The sequence below is a fragment of the Macaca nemestrina genome, chromosome 7, assembly GCF_043159975.1.
Source record: "Macaca nemestrina isolate mMacNem1 chromosome 7, mMacNem.hap1, whole genome shotgun sequence".
In the NCBI taxonomy this organism is placed as follows: domain Eukaryota; kingdom Metazoa; phylum Chordata; class Mammalia; order Primates; family Cercopithecidae; genus Macaca; species Macaca nemestrina.
Window position 1 is genome coordinate 311,290 of NC_092131.1, and position 24,524 is coordinate 335,813.

The following is a 24,524-nucleotide window of genomic DNA, read 5'->3' on the forward strand; positions in this document are numbered from 1 at the left end:
AGGTCTTGAGCTATGAAATGCTCTGTCTCCTGAATATACAAATAACCTGAGATCCATGGAGGTAAACATGGACATGTCTGGGCCCTGAGAGCATCACCCAATAACCACATCCCTCCCCCAGAGAAGCCCCTGAGAGCACAGCTCCTCATTATGGACCAGACCTGGAGGATCCTCTTCTTGGTGGCAGCAGCCACATGTAAGGGTTCCCAAGTCCCAGTGATGAGAAGGGGATTGAGTTCAGTCAAGTGGGCTTTCATCCATTCCTGTGTCCACCCCACAGGTGCCCACTCCCAGGTGCAGCTGGTGCAGTCTGGGGCTGAGGTGAAGAAGCCTGGGTCCTCAGTGAAGGTCTCCTGGAAGGCTTCCAGATACACCTTTACCAGCTATGTTATGCACTGGGTGCGACAGAACCTTGGACAAGGGCTTGAGTGGACGGGATTTTAGTTATCTGAGAGTTGTTTCATATAACATTTATTCTGTAAGCAAATTTCAGGGATAGTCGAATGAATCAAATTAAGAAATCTGATACAGAACTTCCTCTGAATTGATCTTTGTAAATATCAATCTCTGAATCAATGTTGTAAATATTTTGGAACCCAAACACAAGTTCACATTTTAACTCTATTTTTGTCTCTACTTAAAAAATGCCAAAAAATCTCATTTTGTGCATGTGACATTTTGAATTCCTACCATCAATGCATGATATTTCTTGTTTTTCCACATTCATATTGCCATTTATCATCATGAGAATTGTGAGTTTTAACCATGCTAATAGGTGAGTAATGGTATCTAATTTTTATTTAAATGCACACGTTCTTAATAAAAAATTCATATTTAACAATTTTCTTTTTTTGAGGCGGAGTTTCACTCTTGTTGCCCAGGCTGGAGTGCAATGGCATGATCTCAGCTCACCGCAATCTCCGCATCCCAGGTTCAAGCAATTCTCCTGCCTCAGCCTCCCTAGTAGCTGGGATTATAGGCATGTGCCACCATGCCCAGCTAATTTTGTATTTTTAGTGGAGTCGGGGTTTCTCCATGTTGGTCAGGCTGGTCTCGAACTCCCGACCTCAGGTGATCCACCTGCCTCGGCCTCCCAAAGTGCTGGGATTACAGGCGTGAGCCACTGCGCCCGGCCTATATATTTAACGATTTTTATATAATTTTTGGTGAGATGCCTCTCCTGATATTTGGTTCATTTTTAACTGCATTGTTTTCTTTTGATTAGTTGTAAGTTTTCTTGCATATTGATTATAAAAGTCATTTAACAAATTAAAAGAATTGGCTGGGGTCTGTGGCTCACAGCTGTAATCCCAGCAGTTTGGGAGGCCAAGACGGGAGGATCACGAGGTTAGGAGATCAAAACCAAACTGGCTAACACGGTGAAACCCCTTCTCTGCTAAAAATACAAATATATATATATATATATTAGCCAGGTGTAGTGGCGGGCGCCTGTATTCCCAGCTACTCCAGAGGATGAGGCAGGTGAATCGCATGAACCCAGGAGACGGAGCTTGCAATGAACCGAGATCGCGCCACTGTACTCCAGCCTGCGCGACTGAGTGAGACTCCATCTCCAAACAAACAAACATAAAACAAAAACAAATGAAATGATTTAACAAATATGTGACTTGGAAGTATTTTCTCCCAGTCTGTGGTTGCCTTTGTCAGTGGGTATTGCGGAAAAATGTGTGCCTGTGTGTGTTTGCACAAATTTAGACCAAAAAAATAAAAAAAAATTCATTCATAGATCATGTATTTGCCATTATATGTGAAGTCGCACTATGAAATACACTATTAGTGATTTTTTTTCCATGTCTCTAATCTCAGGCCACAATCAACGCATGAGTGTTTAGTCTTCACCTATTGATTGAAGGACTCTCCGCTTGAGATATTTGGAACACTTCTGTAAGGAGATGCGTTCTTCTTCCCATTGTTTATTTATTTAATCATCTATTAATATCCGTATTGGTATATGGTTGTCTATTTCATACTCTGAAAAAGATCCATGCTACATTATTCATTTTATTGTTCAAATTGCCACAGCTTTATTAGGTGCTGGGCGCTGATTTAGTTTGGATCCTGCATCCTTACGGCACAGTTCATCCTTTTGTTTTTGAACACTTCCCTGTTTCCTGGATGTTATAATAATTTCTAAGCTCATTTTCTATATTACCTTTTTCATACATAGAATTAGCCATTTTTATAAAGGTTGCTTGTTTCTGATTTTAAAGAATAATATTAAAATAAAATATTGTGATACTGGATATGTGTGTTGTTGATGTGGTGTAAGTACTTCTAGGACCTCTCAACCAATTGGCCTAGTAAATGTGCATGTTTATATGAACCATGTTTATGGACACTTCAAAACTGTTTATGTATCTAATCTTCTGTAACTTGATTACATTAAAAATGAGAAGACACTGGACTCTCCACCCAACTATGCTACAACATGGACCTTTCTAGTCTTCCTTCCTTGACTGTCTATAACCACCCACTGCAAAGTGAGGAACCCCATCCCACCACATGCCATTTTATTACTTAGCTGCACAATTTCAGGATACATGCAGAGTGGCATCAGAAATGTAAAGTCGTACCCTTGTAAGAAACATATTTATCTACTACAATAGAGTGCTTATGTTTGGTTTGTTTACAATTAAAACTTACAGAATCTCCTCACTTTCATAGTTACTTATGTCAGCAACTTCATTTTCCACTTTCTTTTGTGAAGTCATTTCAATTACACGGTATCGTTTCAGTTGTTTGAAATTCTGTAAAAGCCAAAACTATAGTCAAGTAAACAGGATATTCCAGGAATTTAGAGGGTGGGTGTAAAATGAGTAAAACAGGCTCTGTTTAAGAAGAGTAAGAATATTCTAGTGATATGCAATGGTTGAGACGTGACACAATTAATTTGTCTAAGCTCATAATTTTGTGATGGAAAATATAAACCTAAATATATACAATTAAAATATATTTAGCAGTTCATTAACCCCTGGATTAAACATACACTCTATAAAATTATCTAATAATGTGTTTGGGAGTGTGGGAATGTTATGAGATACATGCAGCAAAGAATGAAGTAATTTTCCTGACTTGCATATATGATGTTTCCATTCAATGAAGACCTTTAATTAAGACAAAATCAATTTTCTACGTGGCCCAGGCTTTTTCTTCCTGACAAGCAAACAACCCAAAACATTCTTTTCTTTCCTTGTTTGAGAAAAGTTTTCCCCAAAGTTCAGCTCAGTTCAGACATACACTATCCATGAATGGGCATGTACCCTCAGATGGGTACACACACCTGTCAGCATGCGGGCTCTTCTGTCAGATAAACACACCTTTCCTCATGTGGATTATTCCCTCAGACAAACACACATGTCCCCACATGGACTCTTCCCTCAGACCACCACATATGTCCTTACAATTACTCTTTCCTCAGAAAACAGACGTTTCCTCATGTGAACTCTTGTCTCAGACAAACAAACATGTCTCCAAGAGAACTCTTCACTCGGATAAGTACACACATTTCCACATTGACTGTTTCCTGACACAAGAACATATATCCAATGTTGAATAATTTTGTGGCAAAATGATATCAATACAATGATAATTATAAAACTCCTTCCTGACAAGATGTAGACACACTTTTTTTTTTTTCATTTTAACTTAACTTTGCCTCATTGTCAGGAACAGTGGTTTGCAGCTCTAAATGTACTGATTACAGACAGATGTCTGTTTTCTCTGAAAATGTATTTCTTATGTTCTTACTGGTTTTATTTGTTGATAATGTCTTCTGCAATGAAGATACCTGGACAGTGTCCACATTAGAGACTGAGAAAGAGTGATGGGCAGATTAACCCTGTGCATCCAGACCCAGGAATCCTTTGACCCTGCCCTCTCTGAAATGGAGACACAGAGGATGGATGAACAATGCTGAGCGGTGCACCCATGATCACAAAAAGAAAGACATGGAAATGTGTCCCCCCCCTCCTTATAAAAGACAGCCCATCCCCTGTTCCTTCAGGCCCTGGTGAGGAGCCACCCCACATCTATGCCCTTCCTCAGTGTCCGCACTGTGGGTTCTGCACTGATCTGGGCTTCCCTTCTCATCACCCTCAATATTAGTGTCCCTTATGAATCAGGTCCAGTTATGGCTGCTCCACATGGGGCTGTTCTCAGTCTGTTCCCTCTGTGTTTGCAGAAGACCTGTGTGAAGTTCACTGGTGGAGTCTGAGGTGGAAAAATTGTACAGCCCAGCGGTTCACTGAGCCTCTCCTGCACAGCCTCTGGATTCACCTTCACTGACTGCAGCATCAGGTTGGTCCAGCAGGCTCCCCGACCGGGGCTGGTGTGGGCGGCAACAGGGAGAAATTCAAGAGGAAGTTTTTACGTGAACTCTTACGTGCATGGTCTCACTGACATCTTTACTTCTTTTATCACGTTTGTTCTGTAAATCACAACGAATGGTGCATTCTTCATCTATTATACATTTGGTAAGTCTTTTTCGGTGTCTTTCAAAAAACTGGTCACTTTATCCTATGTCATATCTGTTAAGTCCTAAAAGTTTTTTTTTGATGTCTACTTTTTCTGAAATTTACATAGCTACTATAGCTATCTTTTGGTTCATATTTTCATAATCCATGTTTTCCAATCTTTATCTTTTCTATTTGTGAATATGTAGGATAACTTTCTTGTACATAGCTAACAGTTGGGTCTTGCTTTTTTTAAAGCAACTATAATAAATTCTATTTTTAGACTAATATTATTTTTTCTGTTATTTTTGTTTAAATTAGCAGTTTATAATGATGTTTATATCTCTATTAACAGATTATATAATTCACTTTTTATAAATATGGTATTGATTACCACAAGGTTTGCAATAAGAATTGTATATAGATTCTAATGCAAATACTGTGATGGCTTTGATATGAAGTACAGAGATAGTGTAACTGTGTACGTTGAATTCCTCCTTCTCACCAGTCTTTCTTATTGTCAGTTTGCAATTATATATGCTATAAAATGTAATATGTAATTTTGCATCACTTTATACACATACGTTGTAACAATTACAGATTAAAACTACAATTCATCTTGATGTTCCCTTTCTTTTACAATCTTAATTTCTTTGTATAGATCTATGTTTTTAGTGTATATCACATGGCTACTAGCAGAGAAACTTTGTAAAATGTGTCCTGAAACATGAATGTGTTGACAAATTGTCTCAAGATCTTTTTTTAAATGACATAATTTTACTTGCCTTTCACTTTTAATGAAATGGTAATGCATGTAGAATTCCCGTTTGCATTTCCCTTGTTACTCATTTTCTTGTATTTATTTTCTTCCTGGAGACAATCACATATTATATTCTGCTGGGCCTTCATTAACCACGTTTCTGCGAATCTAGTCAGGGTTGGGTTTCAAGTTTATGGTTGCCCCAGCTATTGGAGTTGAAGTCAGCTTCTACTGTTCACAAAAATTTCAGATTCCTCTGGCAATACATGCTTTTGTTTCCCTGTTTTGCTTTGGGTGTTCACATGTCATTCTTCCCAGAGAGAGCCTGTCTCTTTTAGTCGTGGCAGGTGAATCCTGCTGACACATTTACTTGGTGATTGTTTGTGTGGTGAAGGGGCTTGGACACAGATGGACGTTCTCCAACCTTCTGACCTAGTCTTCTTCTTAGCTATGGGTGGTGAGACTGGCTCTGAAGCATGGCCTTCCAAGCGTTCCTGTTCCTTCCCTTAGCCAAGTGTCAGAGTGTCTCTTCCCAGCCACAGTGGTTTTTCATCAGTGTCCTCAGATTCTGACCCACTGTCCTTACCCCACAGATTCAGGATTTCATTCCTCAGGAAAGAGATGGGAGGTGTTTCTGGGTAGAGTTTCCTTGGTGTCCTCTGTTTCCTTGTGTTCTAGTTGATTCTACCAGTTCCCACAGGACACAAGATTTAATAAATGTCTCGTTCATACAGTGAATGGGGACTCAGCATTGAACGGAGCTGCTGTTCTTCCTCCCCAGTCCACACCACAGGACAGCAGGTGGGTGAGTTGTCTGGGGATTTCCTCAATTCTGTAGGAAAAGCCTTGAAGTGCCCAGAGTTTCACATTCTTACACCATTAGCACACACGTCCTCAAGCCACTCATTAAACTTTTCCAGGTTAGATTTTTCCATCTTAAATACCAGGCCATGAGTGGCACCCGGCCCAGGTACTCTAATAAATGGGCCCTAGTTCTCTCTTCAGGCCCATATTTTCTCAGATTTCAGGGTTTTTTTCTCTGTGACATCAACTCAGATATGTTGAAGGGTTTATTTTTTGTAGTCGTTCAAGTTTTTTGTTAATGAGGTCAGAATAAGATCATCGTTTTCTCATTTTTTCCATTCCCATGCTTAGTATCTGTTTTCTAAACAACATTAAGAAGCTAAGACAACAAATCAAGTATCCATTATTTGGTGCATTGTTAAACAATTTGAGAAATATTCATGTCTGAAATACAATGAACCATTGAAATCAAGGCATGCCTCCTTCACATAAGAACATGGGGACATTATCAAATAATGGTGCTGAGTGAAGGAAGCTAAAGAATTCACAGGAAATTTCATGTTATTTAATTTGTATAAAATTAACATGGAGATCTAAATTTTTCTGAGAATAGGGTGGTGAGAATAACAAGGTGGTGAAATAAAATTACAGAGAAGTGAGAGAAAAAATAAGAGAGTGAATTCAATTGCTAACAGCATGACTGAAGTGTTGATTCAATGACTGCACACATATATCAACATCTTCCAAATGCTATATTGTCCATTTGATTTCATTATTGATGGATGTTTTGAATAAAGCAGTAACAAAAATGAATACATTTGCTGAGAAATAACAAGAAAGAGATGAATATTGACACTTGAATAATCACGGACTCATGAAAATACACACATATGAACACTGATTGCATATTTCAGGAAAACACTAGAAAAAGCAAAATTACATAAAGTTGTTATGACAGGTGGGACATCCTGAAAACCTCTCTAGACATATCCCACACTGCCCTGGAGTTGTCTCATAGGAGCAGCCTCCTCCAGTGTTTGGAGGCACAGACAGAGATAATAGGGCTAATTCTGGCCAGATGTGTGATATTGGACACATTGCACAACTGCTCTGTTCTGTGTGTAATTTACCTTCTCTAATAATGTAACATTGACACTTGCATTAAATATATTCTGCAAATATGAAAAATTAAATAAGCTGATGTGTGCTAAATGATTATCAAGGCACAATCACATAATCTGAAGCTATATTTTCCAGAGAGATAGGATTACCCCCAGTGTTTTCCAGGACACACTCATCTGCTCTGGGCACTGCCTTCTCCTCAGCTGTCCCACCTCTGAGCTTGCTATATAGCAGGAGACATGCAAATAGGGCCCTCCCTCTACTGATAAAAACCAGGCCAGCCCTGACCCTTCAGCTCTGGGAGAGGAGCCCAGCCCCAGAATTCCCAGGTGTTTTCATTCAGTGATAAGCACCGAATACAGGGGATTCACCATGGATTTTGGTGGTTTTTGCTTGTTGCTATTTTGAAAGGCGATTTATGGGAAATGAGAGATGTTGAGTGTGAGGGGACATGAGTGAGAGAAACAGAGGATATATGTGGCAGTTTCTGACAAGGGTGTCTCTGTGTTTGCAGGTGTCCGATGTGAGGTGCAGCTGGTGGAGTCTGGGGGAGACTTGGCAAAGCCTGGGGGGTCCCAGAAACTCTCCTGTGCAGGTTCTCGATTCACCTTCAGTAGCTACTACATGAACTGTGTCCACCAGGCTCCAGGGAATGGGCTGGAGTGAGTTGGACAAGTTAATCCTAATGGGGGTAGTACATATCTCACAGACCCCAGAAGGGCCGATTCACCATCTCCAGAGATAACGCCAAGAACACGCTTCAGCTGCAAATGAACAGCCTGAAAACCAAGGACACGGCCTTGTATTGTACCAGAGACACAGTGAGGGGAGTACAGTGTGAGCCCAGACACAAACCTCCCTGCAGGGCCATGCAGGGAGGTTTCCTTTCTTAGCTGCAGGATACGGGCTTATTTTTGCAGGACTCTGGAGTCTTATTAGGTTGTGATATTTCACTATGGTTATTTATCATGTTTTTTTTTAATTGGGAATTGTGTTTTAGTATTTTAAAATTTATATATAAGTGTATTTTTTAAAAATACATACCTTCAAAGAATAATTCTTCCTAATTGCACTTGTTCTTTTGGAGTTCTGTTAACATCTATTGATATCACCTATTACGTAGCTACAGGGACATTAATTTATATCTATAGACATATGTGTAAATACACGAAGTTATGCATACATATGTAGTCTTTATATTTAATATAATAAAATAAAAAATATATAATAATTATAAAATATGTCCTAAAGAATGAAACTTAATGATTAACTTAATATAAATTATAGTAATCCATAACTCCTTTCAATCATTCTCTATAGTTTATATAAACTGATGTCTATTTGTAAACTTAAACATAGTGTATTGGTCTTTTTGAAATAGCCAGGAACAAATTTCAAATGTCCTTGTCACATACACACACAGAAATAAGGATCTGAGGCGATATATATGTCAATTAGCTCGATTCAATTATTCTGATTTGCATTCATAAATCATGACATAGCTTTATTCCCTATAAATATATACAACCAAAATGTCTCAATTTTCAATGAAGTTTTAACTACGTATTTTCTAATACGTCCTAGGTCATTAATGTTTTCTCCTAGTCAGAATGTGATTAGATTGTACTCAGAAACTCATTTACCCTCCTGCCTCCTGAAGGCTTCAGGAAGCAGCTCCTAGATGGGCAGAAGCTGGCAAACGTGTGTGTCCACACAGGAACTAGAGCCTCTCTCGCGGATTAGGTCTCCTCCTCATGATTACAGGGCTCTTCAGTTTTCTTAACAGGCTGTTGTACTAGATAAGCACAAAACAAGTTCATTATGCTTTGCTTCGATTTTTCAAAACAACATACAGGTAGTAATTTTAGCAATAAACATATTACAACCTACTATACATGAGATCTTCCTGTGCTTCAAGGTTTCTTCTCAGGACTTTGTATGTATTACATAATTTCCATTTTTTTTCTGAGATGGAATTCTGATGTCTCCTTATTACAGATTATTCTTTTAATTTAATTCTTAGAATGATTCTTTCCAGAGCCCCCGCCCGGCCAGCCTGGCGGAATGGAGGGGCACCAGGGCTGAGCCAGGCGCGCAGGGGCCGCCACATGTGCTGCGCAGGGAGCGGATGCACAGCGGGTGGAGAGCGAGCACCAGAGGCCGGGTGGGAGAGGCTGCCTGAGTAGCGCTGGAGATGGGAGAACAGCCCATCCTCACCCCGGAGCGCGGGTCTTCCAGACTGACCCCAACACCAAGAACTGGATGCCTGCGAGCCACAGGCGGTCACCGTTTCCTGCTTCTGTGATGTCACAAGGAACAGCTATGGGATCGTCAGTGTGGACGGAGCCAAGGTGACCATAAACAGCACAGTCACACGGAATCTGACCTTCACTAACACGTCACAGACGTCTGGGCAGTGGGCCGACAGCAGAGCCAAACGGCGTTTGGTTTGGGGTTTTCCTCTGAGCAGCAGCTGACAAAGTTTGCAGAGAAATTCCGGGAGGTGGAAGAAGCTGCCAAGATAGGCAAAAACAAGACCCAGGAGAACATGGAGCCCTGGAGTGATCATCCCCGAGAACCGGGGCGTGGAGCCCCATCTTCTACTCCGGCATCCAGTGTCAACGGGACGGACGATGGAAAGGCCTCTCACGCTGCTGCAGCCGACCGGCACCTGCAGTCTGGGAACCACAAGCTGAAGGCGGCCTCGATGCAGGGCGCTGCCCACGGGAAGAGGCGGGAGATGGAGCTGCAGGCCCGGCGGGAGGGTGACGCCCGGCTGCCCATGGCGTTGCAGGAGTCGGCGGCCAGCGCGGAGCAGAGGAAGAGGCCGTGACATCCACAGAGAGAAGGAGAAGAACACGCAGCTGAGGAGGAGGATGGAGGAGCTGGAGGCCGAGCTCCGAGAAAAGGAGGCAGAGCTGGAAGATCTCCGGAAACAAAGTGAACTCACACCTCAGCTCACGTCAGAGCGCGACGGTGTCTCTGAGAAGATGGAGGCCGCAGAGAGAGGATCAAAACCAGGAAGACAAAGCGCGTTCCCTAAAGACAGAGGCTGAGGAGAGTAAATCCCGACAGCGCCCCCTGGAGGTGGAGGTGAAGAGCTTCCTGGAGGTGCTGGACGGGAAGATCCATGACCTGCATGACTTCTGCCCAGGCCTCTCAAGCTGGGCAGTGACAAGCAGTGCTGGCCAAGGCCCGGGTCCCCCCGGTGAGTCCCAAGCGTGTGTGGGAGACCAGATGGCGCTAGGACGTTCCCTGTGTGCGTTGCTTCTATAAATGGAGGGATAGTTTGTCCTGTTTCCAAACCAGTTGTGCCGTCCACTCACCCCTTTCCAGAACAGAAATCTCCTCTCTGCCAGGCACGGTGTCTCACGCCTGTAATCCCAGCACTTTGGGAGGCTGAGGTGGGCGGATCACTAGGTCAGGAGACTCAGACCATTTTGGCTTACATGGTGAAACCCCATCTGTACTAAAATACAAAAACTAGTGGGGCATGGTGGCATGCGCCTGCAGTCGCAGCTACTTGGGATACTGATGCAGGGGAATCACTTGAACCAGGAGGCGGAGGTTGCAGTGAGCCGGGATCGCACCACTGTCCCCTCCAGCCTGGGCGACAGAGACCGACTCCGTTTCGAAACAAACAAAACAAACCAAAAACAGAAATTTCCACTCGCTTCTCTGGCCTTGTGAGGTTGTGGACAACTGGAAGATACTGACTCAAGAATCCAGAACTAGGTCTCCCTTAAACATTTACACAGTCAGGCCAGCCATGTTTACATCTTTCATAAGGGTTTTTGCAATCATCTGAAGTGAAAAAAAGCATTTTCTAATCCAAGTATTTATATTCTTTACACCAAGCCATCAGGCTCCTTTTATCAAATAGCATTCAGATTATTTGAATGTCCACCAGGCGCCAGCCCTGGGGAGCATAAAGAGAACATTCCTCTCCGTCAACATCGAGAGGCTTTAAAACAACTGTTTAGGGGAGACTTATCAAAAGACGTAAAACAGGTTTCTGGTTGGTGCATTTTCTGGCCTGGGAATTTCTGGCATCCAAGATATTACCCCCTGGCCCCCAGTTTGTATGGTTGCGACAATGTTCCTTTTCTTGGTTTTAATTTCTGAGCAGATGATCGTTGTGTGGGAACAGCACACAGTGAGGTCGCCTAGCATAATGCCTGGCACAAAGTAAATGCTTAATAAATATTTGTGTGGCTCATGCCTGTAATCCCAGCACTTGAGAAGACTGAGGCAGACAGATCACCTGAGGTCAGGAGTTTGAGACCAGCCTGACCATGGCTGAAAAAACCCCGCCTCTATTAAAAATACCAAAAAAAATTAGCCGGGCGTGCTGGTGCATGCCTTTTATCCCAGCTACTCGGGAGGCTAAGGCAGGAGAATCGCTTGAAACTGGGAGGTGGAGGTTGCGGTCAGTGGAGATCGTGCCATTGCACTCCAGCCTGGGCAACAAGAGCGAAATTTCGTCTCAAAAAAAAAAAAAAGACTTGAAATCTTTGCCCATGCCTATGTCCTGAATGGTACTACCTTGGTTTTCCTCTAGGGTTTTTATGGTATTAGGTCTAACATTTAAGTCTCTAATCCATCTTGAATTAATTTTTGTATAAGGAGTAAGGAAAGGATCCAGTTTCAGCTTTCTACTTATGGCTAGCCAATTTTCCCAGCACCATTTATTAAATAGGGAATCCTTTCCCCATTTCTTGTTTCTCTCAGGTTTGTCAAAGATCAGATGGCTGTAGATGTGTGGTATTATTTCTGAGGACTCGGTTCTGTTCCATTGGTCTATATCTCTGTTTTGGTACCAGTACCATGCTGTTTTGGTTACTGTAGCCTTGTAGTATAGTTTGAAGTCAGGTAGCGTGATGCCTCCAGCTTTGTTCTTTTGACTTAGGATTGCCTTGGAGATGCGGGCTCTTTTTTGGTTCCATATGAACTTTAAAGCAGTTTTTTCCAATTCTGTGAAGAAAGTCATTGGTAGCTTGATGGGGATGGCATTGAATCTATAAATAACCTTGGGCAGTATGGCCATTTTCACGATATTGATTCTTCCTATCCATGAGCATGGTATGTTCTTCCATTTGTTTGTGTCCTCTTTTATTTCACTGAGCAGTGGTTTGTAGTTCTCCTTGAAGAGGTCCTTTATATCCCTTATAAGTTGGATTCCTAGGTATTTTATTCTCTTTGAAGCAATTGTGAATGGAAGTTCATTCATGATTTGGCTCTCTGTTTGTCTGTTACTGGTGTATACGAATGCTTGTGATTTTTGCACATTAATTTTGTATCCTGAGACTTTGCCGAAGTTGCTTATCAGCTTAAGGAGATTTTGGGCTGAGACAATGGGGTTTTCTAAATATACAATCATGTCATCTGCAAAGAGGGACAATTTGACTTCTTCTTTTCCTAACTGAATACCCTTGATTTCTTTCTCTTGCCTGATTGCCCTAGCCAGAACTTCCAACACTATGTTGAATAGGAGTGGTGAGAGAGGGCATCCCTGTCTTGTGCCAGTTTTCAAAGGGAATTTTTCCAGTTTTTGCCCATTCAGTATGATATTGGCTGTGGGTTGGTCATAAATAGCTCTTATTATTTTGAGGTACGTTCCATCAATACCGAATTTATTGAGGGTTTTTAGCATGAAGGGCTGTTGAATTTTGTCAAAAGCCTTTTCTGCATCAATTGAGATAATCATGTGGTTCTTGTCTTTGGTTCTGTTTATATGCTGGATTATGTTTATTGATTTGCGAATGTTGAACCAGCCTTGCATCCCAGGGATGAAGCCCACTTGATCATGGTGGATAAGCTTTTTGATGTGCTGCTGAATCCAGTTTGCCAGTAGGCATGGACAAAGACTTCATGTCTAAAACACCAAAAGCAACGGCAGCAAAAGCCAAAATTGACAAATGGGATCTCATTAAACTAAAGAGCTTCTGCACAGCAAAAGAAACTACCATCAGAGTGAACAGGCAACCTACAGAATGGGAGAAAATTTTTGCAATCTACTCATCTGACAAAGGGCTAATATCCAGAACCTACAAAGAACTCAAACAAATTTACAAGAAAAAAACAAACAGCCCCATCAAAAAGTGGGCAAAGGATATGAACAGACATTTCTCAAAAGAAGACATTCATACAGCCAACAGACATATGAAAAAATGCTCATCATCACTGGCCATCAGAGAAATGCAAATCAAAACCACAATGAGATACCATCTCACACCAGTTAGAATGGCGATCATTAAAAAGTCAGGAAACAACAGGTGCTGGAGAGGCTGTGGAGAAATAGGAACACTTTTACACTGTTGGTGGGATTGTAAACTAGTTCAACCATTATGGAAAACAGTATGGCGATTCCTCAAGGATCTAGAACTAGATGTACCATATGACCCAGCCATCCCATTACTGGGTATATACCCAAAGGTTTATAAATCATGCTGCTATAAAGACACATGCACACGTATGTTTATTGCGGCACTATTCACAATAGCAAAGACTTGGAATCAACCCAAATGTCCATCAGTGACAGACTGGATTAAGAAAATGTGGCACATATACACCATGGAATACTATGCAGCCATAAAAAAGGATGAGTTTGTGTCCTTTGTAAGGACATGGATGCAGCTGGAAACCATCATTCTTAGCAAACTATCACAAGAACAGAAAACCAAACACCGCATGTTCTCACTCATAGGTGGGAACTGAACAATGAGATCACTTGGACTCAGGAAGGGGAACATCACACACCAGGGCCTATCATGGGGAGGGGGGAGGGGGGAGGGGGGAGGGATTGCATTGGGAGTTATACCTGATGTAAATGATGAGTTGATGGGTGCTGACGAGTTGATGGGTGCAGCACAGCAACATGGCACAAGTATACATATGTAACAAACCTGCACGTTATGCACATGTACCCTAGAACTTAAAGTATAATAATAATAAAAAATAAAATAAATAAATAAATTTAAAAAATATATATATTTTTTTTCCAAAACCCCACTCAAAACCAGGGTATTATTAGAGGTGTAATAGTTGGACCAAAATTGAAAATACATTCAGTTTAGTTCATGTGCTCTCAAATATACTTTTTTCTTTTAAAATTGTTCTCAGTTGTAATATTACACAAAATATTAGTAATTTATACTAATGACACAGGTTATAATACTGTATACAAAATTTGGTGACATCTGATTGGAAAAAATACATGTTCTCCATATCTTGACTATTTTTTCCTTCTCTATGAAATGTATGACTTCCTGTATGTCTGGTCTAGCGTTGATGAGTTCCCTTAGTATTTGTTTGTCTGAGACATGCTTTATTTCTCCTTCATTTATGAAGCTTTGTCTAGCAGTGTAGAAAAAGTATTCTTGACACATTTTTTAATTTAAGAAGTTTGAAATCAGGACTCCAATCTCTTCTATCTGATCAGGTTTATGCTGATAAATACACCATTAGTGTCATAAGATTTCTTATAGATTATCAGAAACTTTTATTAATTTTAGAATTATTTTCTTCCTATTGACTTTAGATACTCTGACACTTATAGATAATGGTGACTTCTGTTTTCCAATGCAATGTTCTGGAGTTTTATGGGCCTCTTTTATCTGTATGTGTAAATCTCTAGAAAGACTAGGAATTGTTTTTCAATTATTTCCTCAAATAAGTTCTCCAAACTATTTACTTTTTTATTTATTCAGGAAAATCTATGACTCGGTGGTTCAGTTGTTTGACATAATCCTCTACTTTCCAATGGGTTTATTTTTAATTTTTTTCTTTATCTTTATCTTACTGGGTTAAATTGAAATACCTGTCTTTAAGCTGTGATGCTTTCCCCAAATTTAATATAGTCCATCGTTAAAATTTTAAGCTGTAAATTGTAATTAATTTGATATTTTTTTATTTCCAGAGTTCATTTTAAAAAATCAACCTCTTAAGTAACTCCTAAATTGGTGTTCTGATTTTTGTGTGTTTGTTCCCAACTTACGATTGGATTTCATTGAGGTTTTTAAAAATCAGTGTTTTTAATTCTTTAACTGAGAGTTCAAATATATTATTTTGTGTAGAGTCTTATTGCTGGAGAGTTAATACGATTTGGCAGGGGGTGTTGTAACACTCTGTTTTTTATATACTTCCAGAAGTGTTTCTCTGTTTCTTTCTCATAGGATAAATTCTCTCTTCCCATGATTTTTGAATTTACTTTAGTTTTAATGAAAACTATTTTCCCCTTTAGAATACAAACACAATGTATATTGTGTGGGTCTTTTGATTTTGATTCTTGGTTTTCTCAATGGTAAAGACTCTGTAAGAGTTCCTTGCCTATAGACAGCCTTTATTTCGTGGCTTTCTGAAATGATGTTTGTAGTAATGATACTGGGCCTGTGAGCAGGCTCACTGCCTCCTGCAGGGCTCAGATAGTGGAGGCATCAGGGCTCAGACGGTGGAGGCATAAGGAAGCATTTCTAATTTCCCAGTGGTATGCGTTTGTGTCAGCAGATTTTGTATTACATTGTGCAGTTCAACCTTCAAGTTAGTAGGTGGTCCTTACAGAGATGAGCTAACTATGGCAGAAGAAGATGAGTACATGTTTGATATCTGTGTAGAGGGAGAAGCGTTCTACTACCTCAGGCAATGGACTGGCCTGTGGAAAGCATAGGGGCCTGAGTTCTCTGCATATTTCCTGAGAGAGGGACAAAGCTGAACAGAGATAAACCTATTATCCTTGCAGGTTAAGTTCACTATCAAGTGTTATACACTTGTGATAGCAGATTTTGTATTAGATTTTACCCATCAACATCAGAACAGGACTGGTGCTTGCAGGTAAGACCCAGCTGTGATGGTAGTAAAAGTGTTTATGCTTTTTCAAAAAAATTACTTATAGTTTATTGTGAATATATTGTAAGTCTATGTAATTATGAGGTATAGGTGATACTTTGATATAGGCATGTGATGTGTAATAATCTCATCATAGTAAATGGAGTACCTGTCCCTTGAAGCATTTGTCTTTGGTGTTTCAAGAACTCCAATTACACTCTTTTAGTTGGTTAAACTGTAAAAATTAAATTATTATTGACTGTAATCACTTTGTTGTGCTATCAGCTGATGGTCTCATTCATTCTTTCTAAATTCATTTTGTACTCATTAACAGCCTACACTTTTTTCACATCTCCCCCGTTATCCCCCACAGCCTCAGAGAACCATCCTTCTACTCTCCAACTCTATGAGTTCAATGATTTTCTTTCCATGAAATATAATTATTTATTCTGTTCTGTGTATGAGCATATCCTAGCAATCCTGTACACACCTACATAGATGTCTATAAGCCTATGAATTATTCTCTGTAAATAAAAATTTATCTGATGGAGATAGATTATTTATTATATAATTCACCAAACTAATGTCAAATGCCCAAGCTGCAATACCACAAACTCTAAGGTATGTTCATGCAATTCAATGAAGGAGAAAGTCTTTCAGACACAAGTGCACCTGAAATGATATAAATATGTAGGTAAGGACTCTGGGCTTGAGTGTCATTGTCCAGCCATGTTTCAGAGGTGTGACCTGTCAGGGAAGAACCAGAGTTCCTTGTGCTCTCAGAGGGGAGGGCTCACAGATGTACTCTCTTGTTCCCAGGAAAGGCAATTGCACTAATCTTGATGATGAGACTATGCTCCTGTGCTGACCTATTATAGTTTTTGACTGAAATTGTCACTGTGATCCCCAATCTACATCTATTCACACAGAAGTGTGTAATGGTCAGGCCACATTCTCAGCATCACACATTGAGACAGTTGGAGATACATTCCACTACCTTCTCCTGAGATTGCAGACAGAATCCCAAATTTCAAACGGTCACAAAAGGGAAGGTCTCAGATATCTTTTTTATGACGCACTCTGTGGGACAGATATATTCCCTCTAACCATGATGGATATTGTGAATTACCATAAACATTGCATGGATGTAGGTTTGTATAAATTCACTGTGATGAGTATATTTAGCTGCTGCCCTAATGTTTTTGAATGGAGATTTGGCAATTTAGATAATCTGGATGTTTGGTTGGTTTCATATAAATCTTCATGGGTAGAACAGCATGGAACCTACTGCAAAATCTATCCTTGATCCATGATCACACTCATCTCCCAGACCGGCTCCTTCAGCACATCACCCTACCTGGAAGAAGAGGACTCTGGGCTTGTTGAGGGGAGGCCCCAGGAAGAGAACTGAGTTCTTAGAGGACACAGCCAGCATCTTCCTCTCAGGGCGAGCCCCAAAGACTGGGGCCTCCCTCATCTCTTTTCACCTCTCCATACAAAGGCACCACCCACATGCAAATCTTCACTTAGGCACCCACAGGAAACCATCACACAGTTCCTTAAATTCAGGGTCCAGCTCACATGGGAAATGCTCTCTGAGAGTCACGGACATCCTGTGCAAGAACATGAAGCACCTGTGGTTCTTCCTCCTCCTGGTGGCAGCTCCCAGATGTGAGTGTCTCGGGGATGCAGATATGACGATATGGGAGGCTGTGTCTGATCCCAGGGCTCACTGTGGGTCTCTCTGTTCACAGGGGTCCTGTCCCAGGTGCAGCTGCAGGAGTCGGGCCCAGAACTGGTGAAGCCTTCGGAGACCCTGTCCCTCACCTGCGCTGTCTCTGGTGGCTCCATCAGCAGTAACTACTGGAGCTGGATCCGCCAGCCCCCAGGGAAGGGACTGGAATGGATTGGGTATATCGGTGGTAGTAGTGGTAGCACCAACTACAACCCCTCCCTCAAGAGTCGAGTAACCATTTCAACAGACACGTCCAAGAACCAGTTCTCCCTGAAGCTGAGCTCTGTGACCGCAGCGGACACGGCCGTGTATTACTGTGCGAGACACACAGTGAGGGGAGGTGAGTGTGAGCCCAGACACAAACCTCCCTGCAGGGAGGCGGAGGGGGCGGGCGCAGGTGCCGCTCAGGACCAGCAGGGGGCGCGCGGGGCCCACAGAGCAGGAGGCCGGGTCAGGAGCAGGTGCAGGGAGGGCGGGGCTTCCTCATCTGCTCAGTGCTCTCCCTCCTCACCAGCACCTCAGCTGTCCCCAGGGCTCCTCTTTCTTTGATATCTGTGGTTCTGCTTCCTCACATTCTTCTGCCAGAAAAGAAAGGAGGAAGGCACATTTTCCTCTTACAATTGAGGTTTCACCGATTACTAGGAACTTTCCTACAAGTTCCTGCATGGCCCATTATTCCTTAGTAATTAAAAATATATATATTCTAATGCTTCTCACCATATCTTTATTTGTGTCATCAATTGAATTGTTCCCTCTTTGAAATTCATATGCTGAAATCATAATTGTTCAATGAGTTTTATGTCACAGTCAAATAATAAGTAATATTTTTTCAAATGCTACCATTGCAACTAAACTCATCCAGGAGCCTGAAATCTGCTCTGGGCACTGCCTTCTTCTCAAGCGTCCCACACTGCAGCTTGCTATAGAGGAGGAGGCATGAAAACAGGGCCCTCCCTCTCCTGGTGAAAACAAGCCCACTGCTGGCCCTGCAGTTCTAGATGAAGAGCCACAGCCCTGGCCTTCCCAGGGGTTTCCATTTGATAATCAGGACTGAATGCAGAGGACTCACTCTGTGGTTTGAGGTAGACGAATTTTTGTTATTGGTATTTTAAAAGGTAACTCATAGAGAACTAGAGTGAGAATAAGTGGATTTGAGTGAGAGAAACAGTGGATATGTTTGGCAGTTTCTGACCAGGATGTGTGTGTATTTTCAGGGGTTCAGTGTGAGGTGCAGCTGATTGAGTCCACAGAGGACCTGAGACAACCTGGGAAGTTCCTGAGACTCTCCTGTGTAGCCTCCGGATTCGCCTTCAGTAGCTACTGAATGAGCCAAGTTCACCAGTGTCCAGGGAAGGGGCTGGAGTGAGCAATAGATGTAAAATACGATGGAAGTCAGATACACCATGCAGACTCTGTGAAGGGCAGATTCTCAATCTCCAACGACAATTCTAAGAACTTGCTGTATCTGCAAAGAATAGTCTGAGAGATGAGGACATGGCCATGTATGGCTGTACATAAGCTCCCAAGTGAGGAAACATCAGTGTGAGTCCAGACGCAAAACTTCCTGCAAAAAGAAGAAAGGAGTGTGGGCTGAAGGGGACACTCAGCACTCACAAACCAGGTGCAGCCCCAGGGCAGGTGCAGATGGAGGCAGGAAAAGGGCTGCTTTCCTTCAGTGTCTATGGTTTCCTCTGCTTCTAACGTTTCCCCTCTGAGCCTCTGTACATTTATGTTCTGTGCCCACCAGGAGGTCCCTGGATTAGAAAACCAATTTAAAAGAGGAAACATTCTCATATGTCCTAAAAACAGAAGTAAATATTGGAGGCATAAAATGCATAGGTGGCCGTGTGAGTCTGTAGATGCTGCCACCCCACAATGCCAGACTCACAAGTAGTGCTGGAGAATGGTAGGAGTTTGATGGAGCTTCCCTAATGACCCTGTGGCCCAAGTTAAGTCTAGCAAGGCCATCGGTGCCTCCCACAGCACAGTTGTCCATCAGGGATCTCCCATGTGTCCCAGCAGCAGCCATGCCTTAGTGTCTCCACCAAGCACCATCACTGTCTGGGAGGAGCTCCCAGATTGGGTGTCTTTGGCACACAACCTGTGATGGATGTTAGAGTGCAGGGCAGCAGCTGGCGGCCTGGGCTATTGGGCTCCCTGATGGAGGGATGAGAGGTGCATTATCAGGGCCAGCACACTGTTTGTGGATTTTTATATAAAAACCAGGATTTTACTTCATTTTCTCAGATGACATAGATAATTACTAACAATCTGCAAACAATTGTAATTTTCAACTTTACCCCAAATTCGTTGTTTCTTAATTCTGTGCAGGATGCAGACATGGTATTGCCTTCTCATGAGAAATTGTTCGATCTAAACTGAAACCAGTTGTTTCTCATATTCTTTGGTTTCTCCCCATGTGCAGAGATCTCAGTTAGAGTAATTTTGGTATTTTCCCCACAATCACCCTCACCTCCCCAAATAAAGAGCAGAAATTCTCCTCACTCTGAGTCTGAGGGAGGAGCTGTTCCTGTACCACTCAGGGCCTGCAGAGACCCCCAGGTGCAGTTTCACTGAGCCAGGTGTTTCACTCCGTGTGATTGCTGCTAAGGTCTAATTGTGGGCTCAGAATTAGGACAGTATTTAGGTTATCAGAGGTCAATACTATTCTAAAAATCATCATTATCACACATAGAGGTAATAATTCAATGTTCATTTTTCTAACAGCAGTTTATCTTTTTTATTTGGTTGCAAGTTTGAGAAAAGAAACGTGATAATTTTTTTTAATCTAACCTCAAAATCTACTGAACTGTTCTAGGAGACTCACAATTTGGATAATATGAGCTCTTTATTCTCAAAAATATGTGTGTATTTGGGAATTTCACCGTGTTGTCCAGAACCCGTTAACATCAACAACTATGTTTCTCATGACACTTCTGGCTTGAGACAACATCAGAGACCCTCTCCCTCACGTGCACTGTCTCTGGAGTCCCCGTCATAACCAGTGCTTCCTCTAGAATTGTATCTGCCCCTAGAAGATGGACAGGAGTGGATCAGGTGCGAGGGTTGTGAAGGGAGCACAAATTACAACCCACTTCTCAAGAGTCCATATCCACATCCAAGAAACAGTTCTTACAGCTGAGCTGTGTCCGGTGAACACACAACTATGCATTTTTAAGCAAAGACACAAGGCGGGGACTTCATTGTGAGCCTAGACACAAACCTCCCTGCAGGGGTGCATATGTCCAGCAGGGGGCACTTGGGGCAGTACGGGGGCTTAGGATGATTGTCGGGGGTCAGGATGAGCAGGATCAAGGCTCAGCATCGGGGCAGGTGCAACAGGGCAGAAAAGGGGCTGTAGATGTGAATTGTTTTCACCATCATATTTCACCACCAGACCCCTCCACTACATCTTTTCTAATGTGTCTGAGTGTTTATATGATTAGAAAATTGTGTTTATGTAAACACTAATATATACCCATATGGAGGTGCATCAAGTTGTCCTCTCCATCTTATGTGGACCTTGTCCATCAGGCACTAAGTCCCTGTATTTACTTGAGTACCTCATACATTATGGTCCAAATAGGTACGGTCTCTTTCTTTTTCTTAGTCTCTTCTCCTCCCTTTTCTCTCTGTCACACAAAAACACACAAACTGATAAATGCACAGAGCTCCCCAACTTTAATTACCTGATGTATTGAAGCACACTGATTAATGTGCAGCTTTTCCACTTTGCCTGCTATTCATGTTATGTAAAAATAAGAACCATGTGTTTCTCAGCTGGTTACTTCTCTAAGCTAAGTAGCATCTTTGTTTATTATACCCAGAGACCAAAAGCGATCCAAGGGTTAGTCAGCAGCTTAACTGGTAAACAAATTGTGGAAAATTCATTTACTGGAATAATACCCACTGTTACAATCAAGTACTGCTGGATACACTCAACACCATGCTTGAAGTAACAAGTACCTGAATAAGAAAAATAAGGCAAACAAATACAAGCGCATACATACAATTCCACTTCTATAATTCCTATAAAGTAAAAATGAACTTAAAGTTGCATAAAAACATCTGTAGTTAACTGTGGACATGGTACAAGAAGAGAAGGTGTAGAAAGGAGAAACTACAGGAGAGCAAAAGGAAATTTCTAGGATAATTTATTTTTTCTCTGTTAGGAAAAGTGAGGATTATGTCAATATTTATAAAATTGTACACTTTATGTAAAGATTCTTATTTGCTAATTTCATCTCTTTAAAATATTGCAAATTTTAAAATATGTAATTTGGTAGAAAAGGTGCTAGAGATAAATGAAAAACATAAAAATTCAGAGACTCCTGAATATGCACATGAATGAACCCTGGGTCTCGCTATACTTTTAGGGAAACACTAGAATAAAAGAACATGATGACAGGATTTCAGGACAAGAAAGGAGCTTCTCAAACCCCAGGAGGCACGTCCAACTGTGTCCTGGAGTTAACTCAGGGAGCAGACATGTCCTTTGGAAGGAGCCATGACACTGAGCTCCCAGCATCCGTTGTAGATGACACCATGCAAATGCCAAGAGATCTCGACTAAAGTGTTCTGTGGATGTTGAGTCTGATTATGCCACACACTCACACCAAGTGAGTATGGAAATGTTAGTTACCTGCCTCCTTGAGGAGTCTGCTGAGAGCAGGGCAGGTCTCTCATGAAGGTCCATTGTGTCTTGGTAGAGCAGGGAAGGAGACTAGCTCCGGGTTTTTATCGTGGTTTTGTGGGGTGCGGCGGAGAGCATCCTACCTCCAGTAAGGATTTTGTGGGGTTTCAAGGTCAAATTGGCATCAAATGAGGGAGCTCCTGTGATTTCTAGGTAGATTTACTTTGTATGCTTTAAGAAAAAAGAGATGATGAAGGAAAGAGCCTTAAGTTGTCAGCAGTCAGGCCTAAACATAGAGTCGGATGACTTACTCTAAATAGCAAGTGTACAAATGGTGAGTAAGAAAAGAGACAAGAGTCCAATATGGGTGGACAACAGCCAGGTCTGCAGAAAATGAGAAGACTGAATATAAATAAAGAATAATGAGTAGGAGGAGGATATGGAGAAGGATTCTGGTCCAATGTCTTGTGTGGAAGCTTTTCATGATTTGAGATCATCAGCTTATTCTGAAGGTCTTAGGTCACCTGTCTTCTTCAAAGTATCAGAAGTGCCAGAGGATATGTGAGGATGCACAGTTTAACTTCTTCTATTTGAGTAGTTTTACAATTGTGTAAAATTCTTAATTAATTTTTTTTTCTTTTGAGATGGGGTCTAATTCTGTTGCATAGGTTGGACTGCAGTGGTGTGATCATAGCTGACTGTGATTTTAAATTCCTGGCTCATACAATCCTCCCACCTCAACCTCCTGAGTAGCAAGTAGCTAGGTTTCCAGGGCCTTTCAGCCAAATTCAGCCAATTCTTTTCTTTTCTCTTCTTTTCTTTTTTTTGAGCTGGAGTTTCCCTTGTCTTGCCCAGCCTGGAGTGCAGTTTTACCATCTCAGCTCACTGCAATCTCCCCCTCCTGGGTTCAAGCGATTCTCCTGCCTCAGCCTCCCGAGTAGCTGGGATCGCAGGCGTGTGCCACCATGCCAGGCTAATTTTGTATTTTTAGTAGAGACGGGGTTTCTCCATGTTGGTCAGGCTGGTCTTGAACTCCCTACCTCAGGTGATCCACCCGCCTCAGCCTCCCAAAGTGCTAGGATTACAGGCGTTAGGCACTGGGCCCAGCCTCTTCATTTTTATTCATATGTTCGTTCAGCAGCCACTATGTCTTCCCATAGTGATGTCTTCAGTTTCCTCTTTACTGCCTTTACCTTTTGAAAAAGCCTATCACTCCTGAGGGGAGATGGGAGGTGGGCCTGGACAGGGATTTGGTGCATTCCTCTGTCCCCTCCCAGTTCTTACTGGTTTCTCCAGTGTCTGTAGAAGAGCAGTTTTGATGGCTTTACCTCTGCAGATAATTTCTCTTGCAAGGTAGTGGTGATGGGGAGGTGTGTCTGGATGCATTTCAGCTGTAGTTGCTGTTTTGCTTTCCCAGACTGCACCATCCCAAGGGGTAGAGGCTGGAGCATTTTGTGATGTGTCCCCAGGACTGAAGAAAAAGGTTCAAGAGCAGGAGGAATTCCTCAACTGTATACACTCTGAGAATTTAAACAATAACTTCTCTATCACACAGAATTGAAACCATCCAATGAATATGTCTACTTTAATCTTGTGCTAGCTTAAATGACATTTGGCAGCCTCTGCCACAGAAAAGATTATCGTCTGCTCCTGTTTACTTCCCTGCAAGTCCTTATAGCTCTTCAGAGTTCAGATACATTGTTTGTCTTATAACGTGAAAATTCTGATGTGTTTAAGAAAATGTGCTAATTTGCAGATCAGTAAGTTTAGTTGTTGTTGTAAGAATAATAATATATTTTTTTGGGATGCCTACATCTCCAAGCTGAGTAGCACCTCTGTGCGTAATACTTAGAAACTAGAAATGATACAAGTATCAAGAAGATACTCAGATAAACAGTAATGGCCTGCTAATTTATTGTAATAACATCCATCATTAGAATCAATACATTGTTGTTGCACAACATGTTTGCATCACAAGTAGTTATGACAAGCGAGAAGACACACAAATAAAACACATACTATAAAATTCCTACATAATCAATTAATGTAACTCAAAACTAAAGTATTAAATGTGAATGAGTGACTCAGAATATGATGGGGGAAGAAAATAATTGGGAAGGAGGAATTGCAGAGGAACACAAGGAAACTTTTAAGTGTAATTTATTTGTGCATTAT

At 41.6% G+C, this 24,524-nt stretch overlaps 1 pseudogene and 2 gene segments (V, D, J or C); all 3 read left to right on the forward strand.

Moving 5' to 3' along the window:
- LOC105464766 (immunoglobulin heavy variable 3-23-like) overlaps positions 1–24,524 on the forward strand; it is a 350,273-nt gene that overhangs the window by 157,350 nt on the left and 168,399 nt on the right.
- Positions 8,419–11,944, forward strand: LOC112423661 (homer protein homolog 2 pseudogene; annotated as a pseudogene).
- Positions 17,564–21,893, forward strand: LOC105464773 (immunoglobulin heavy variable 4-59-like). The segment is given in 3 exon segments: positions 17,564–17,652; positions 17,736–18,056; positions 18,931–21,893. Coding segments are annotated over 3 exon segments (477 nt in total).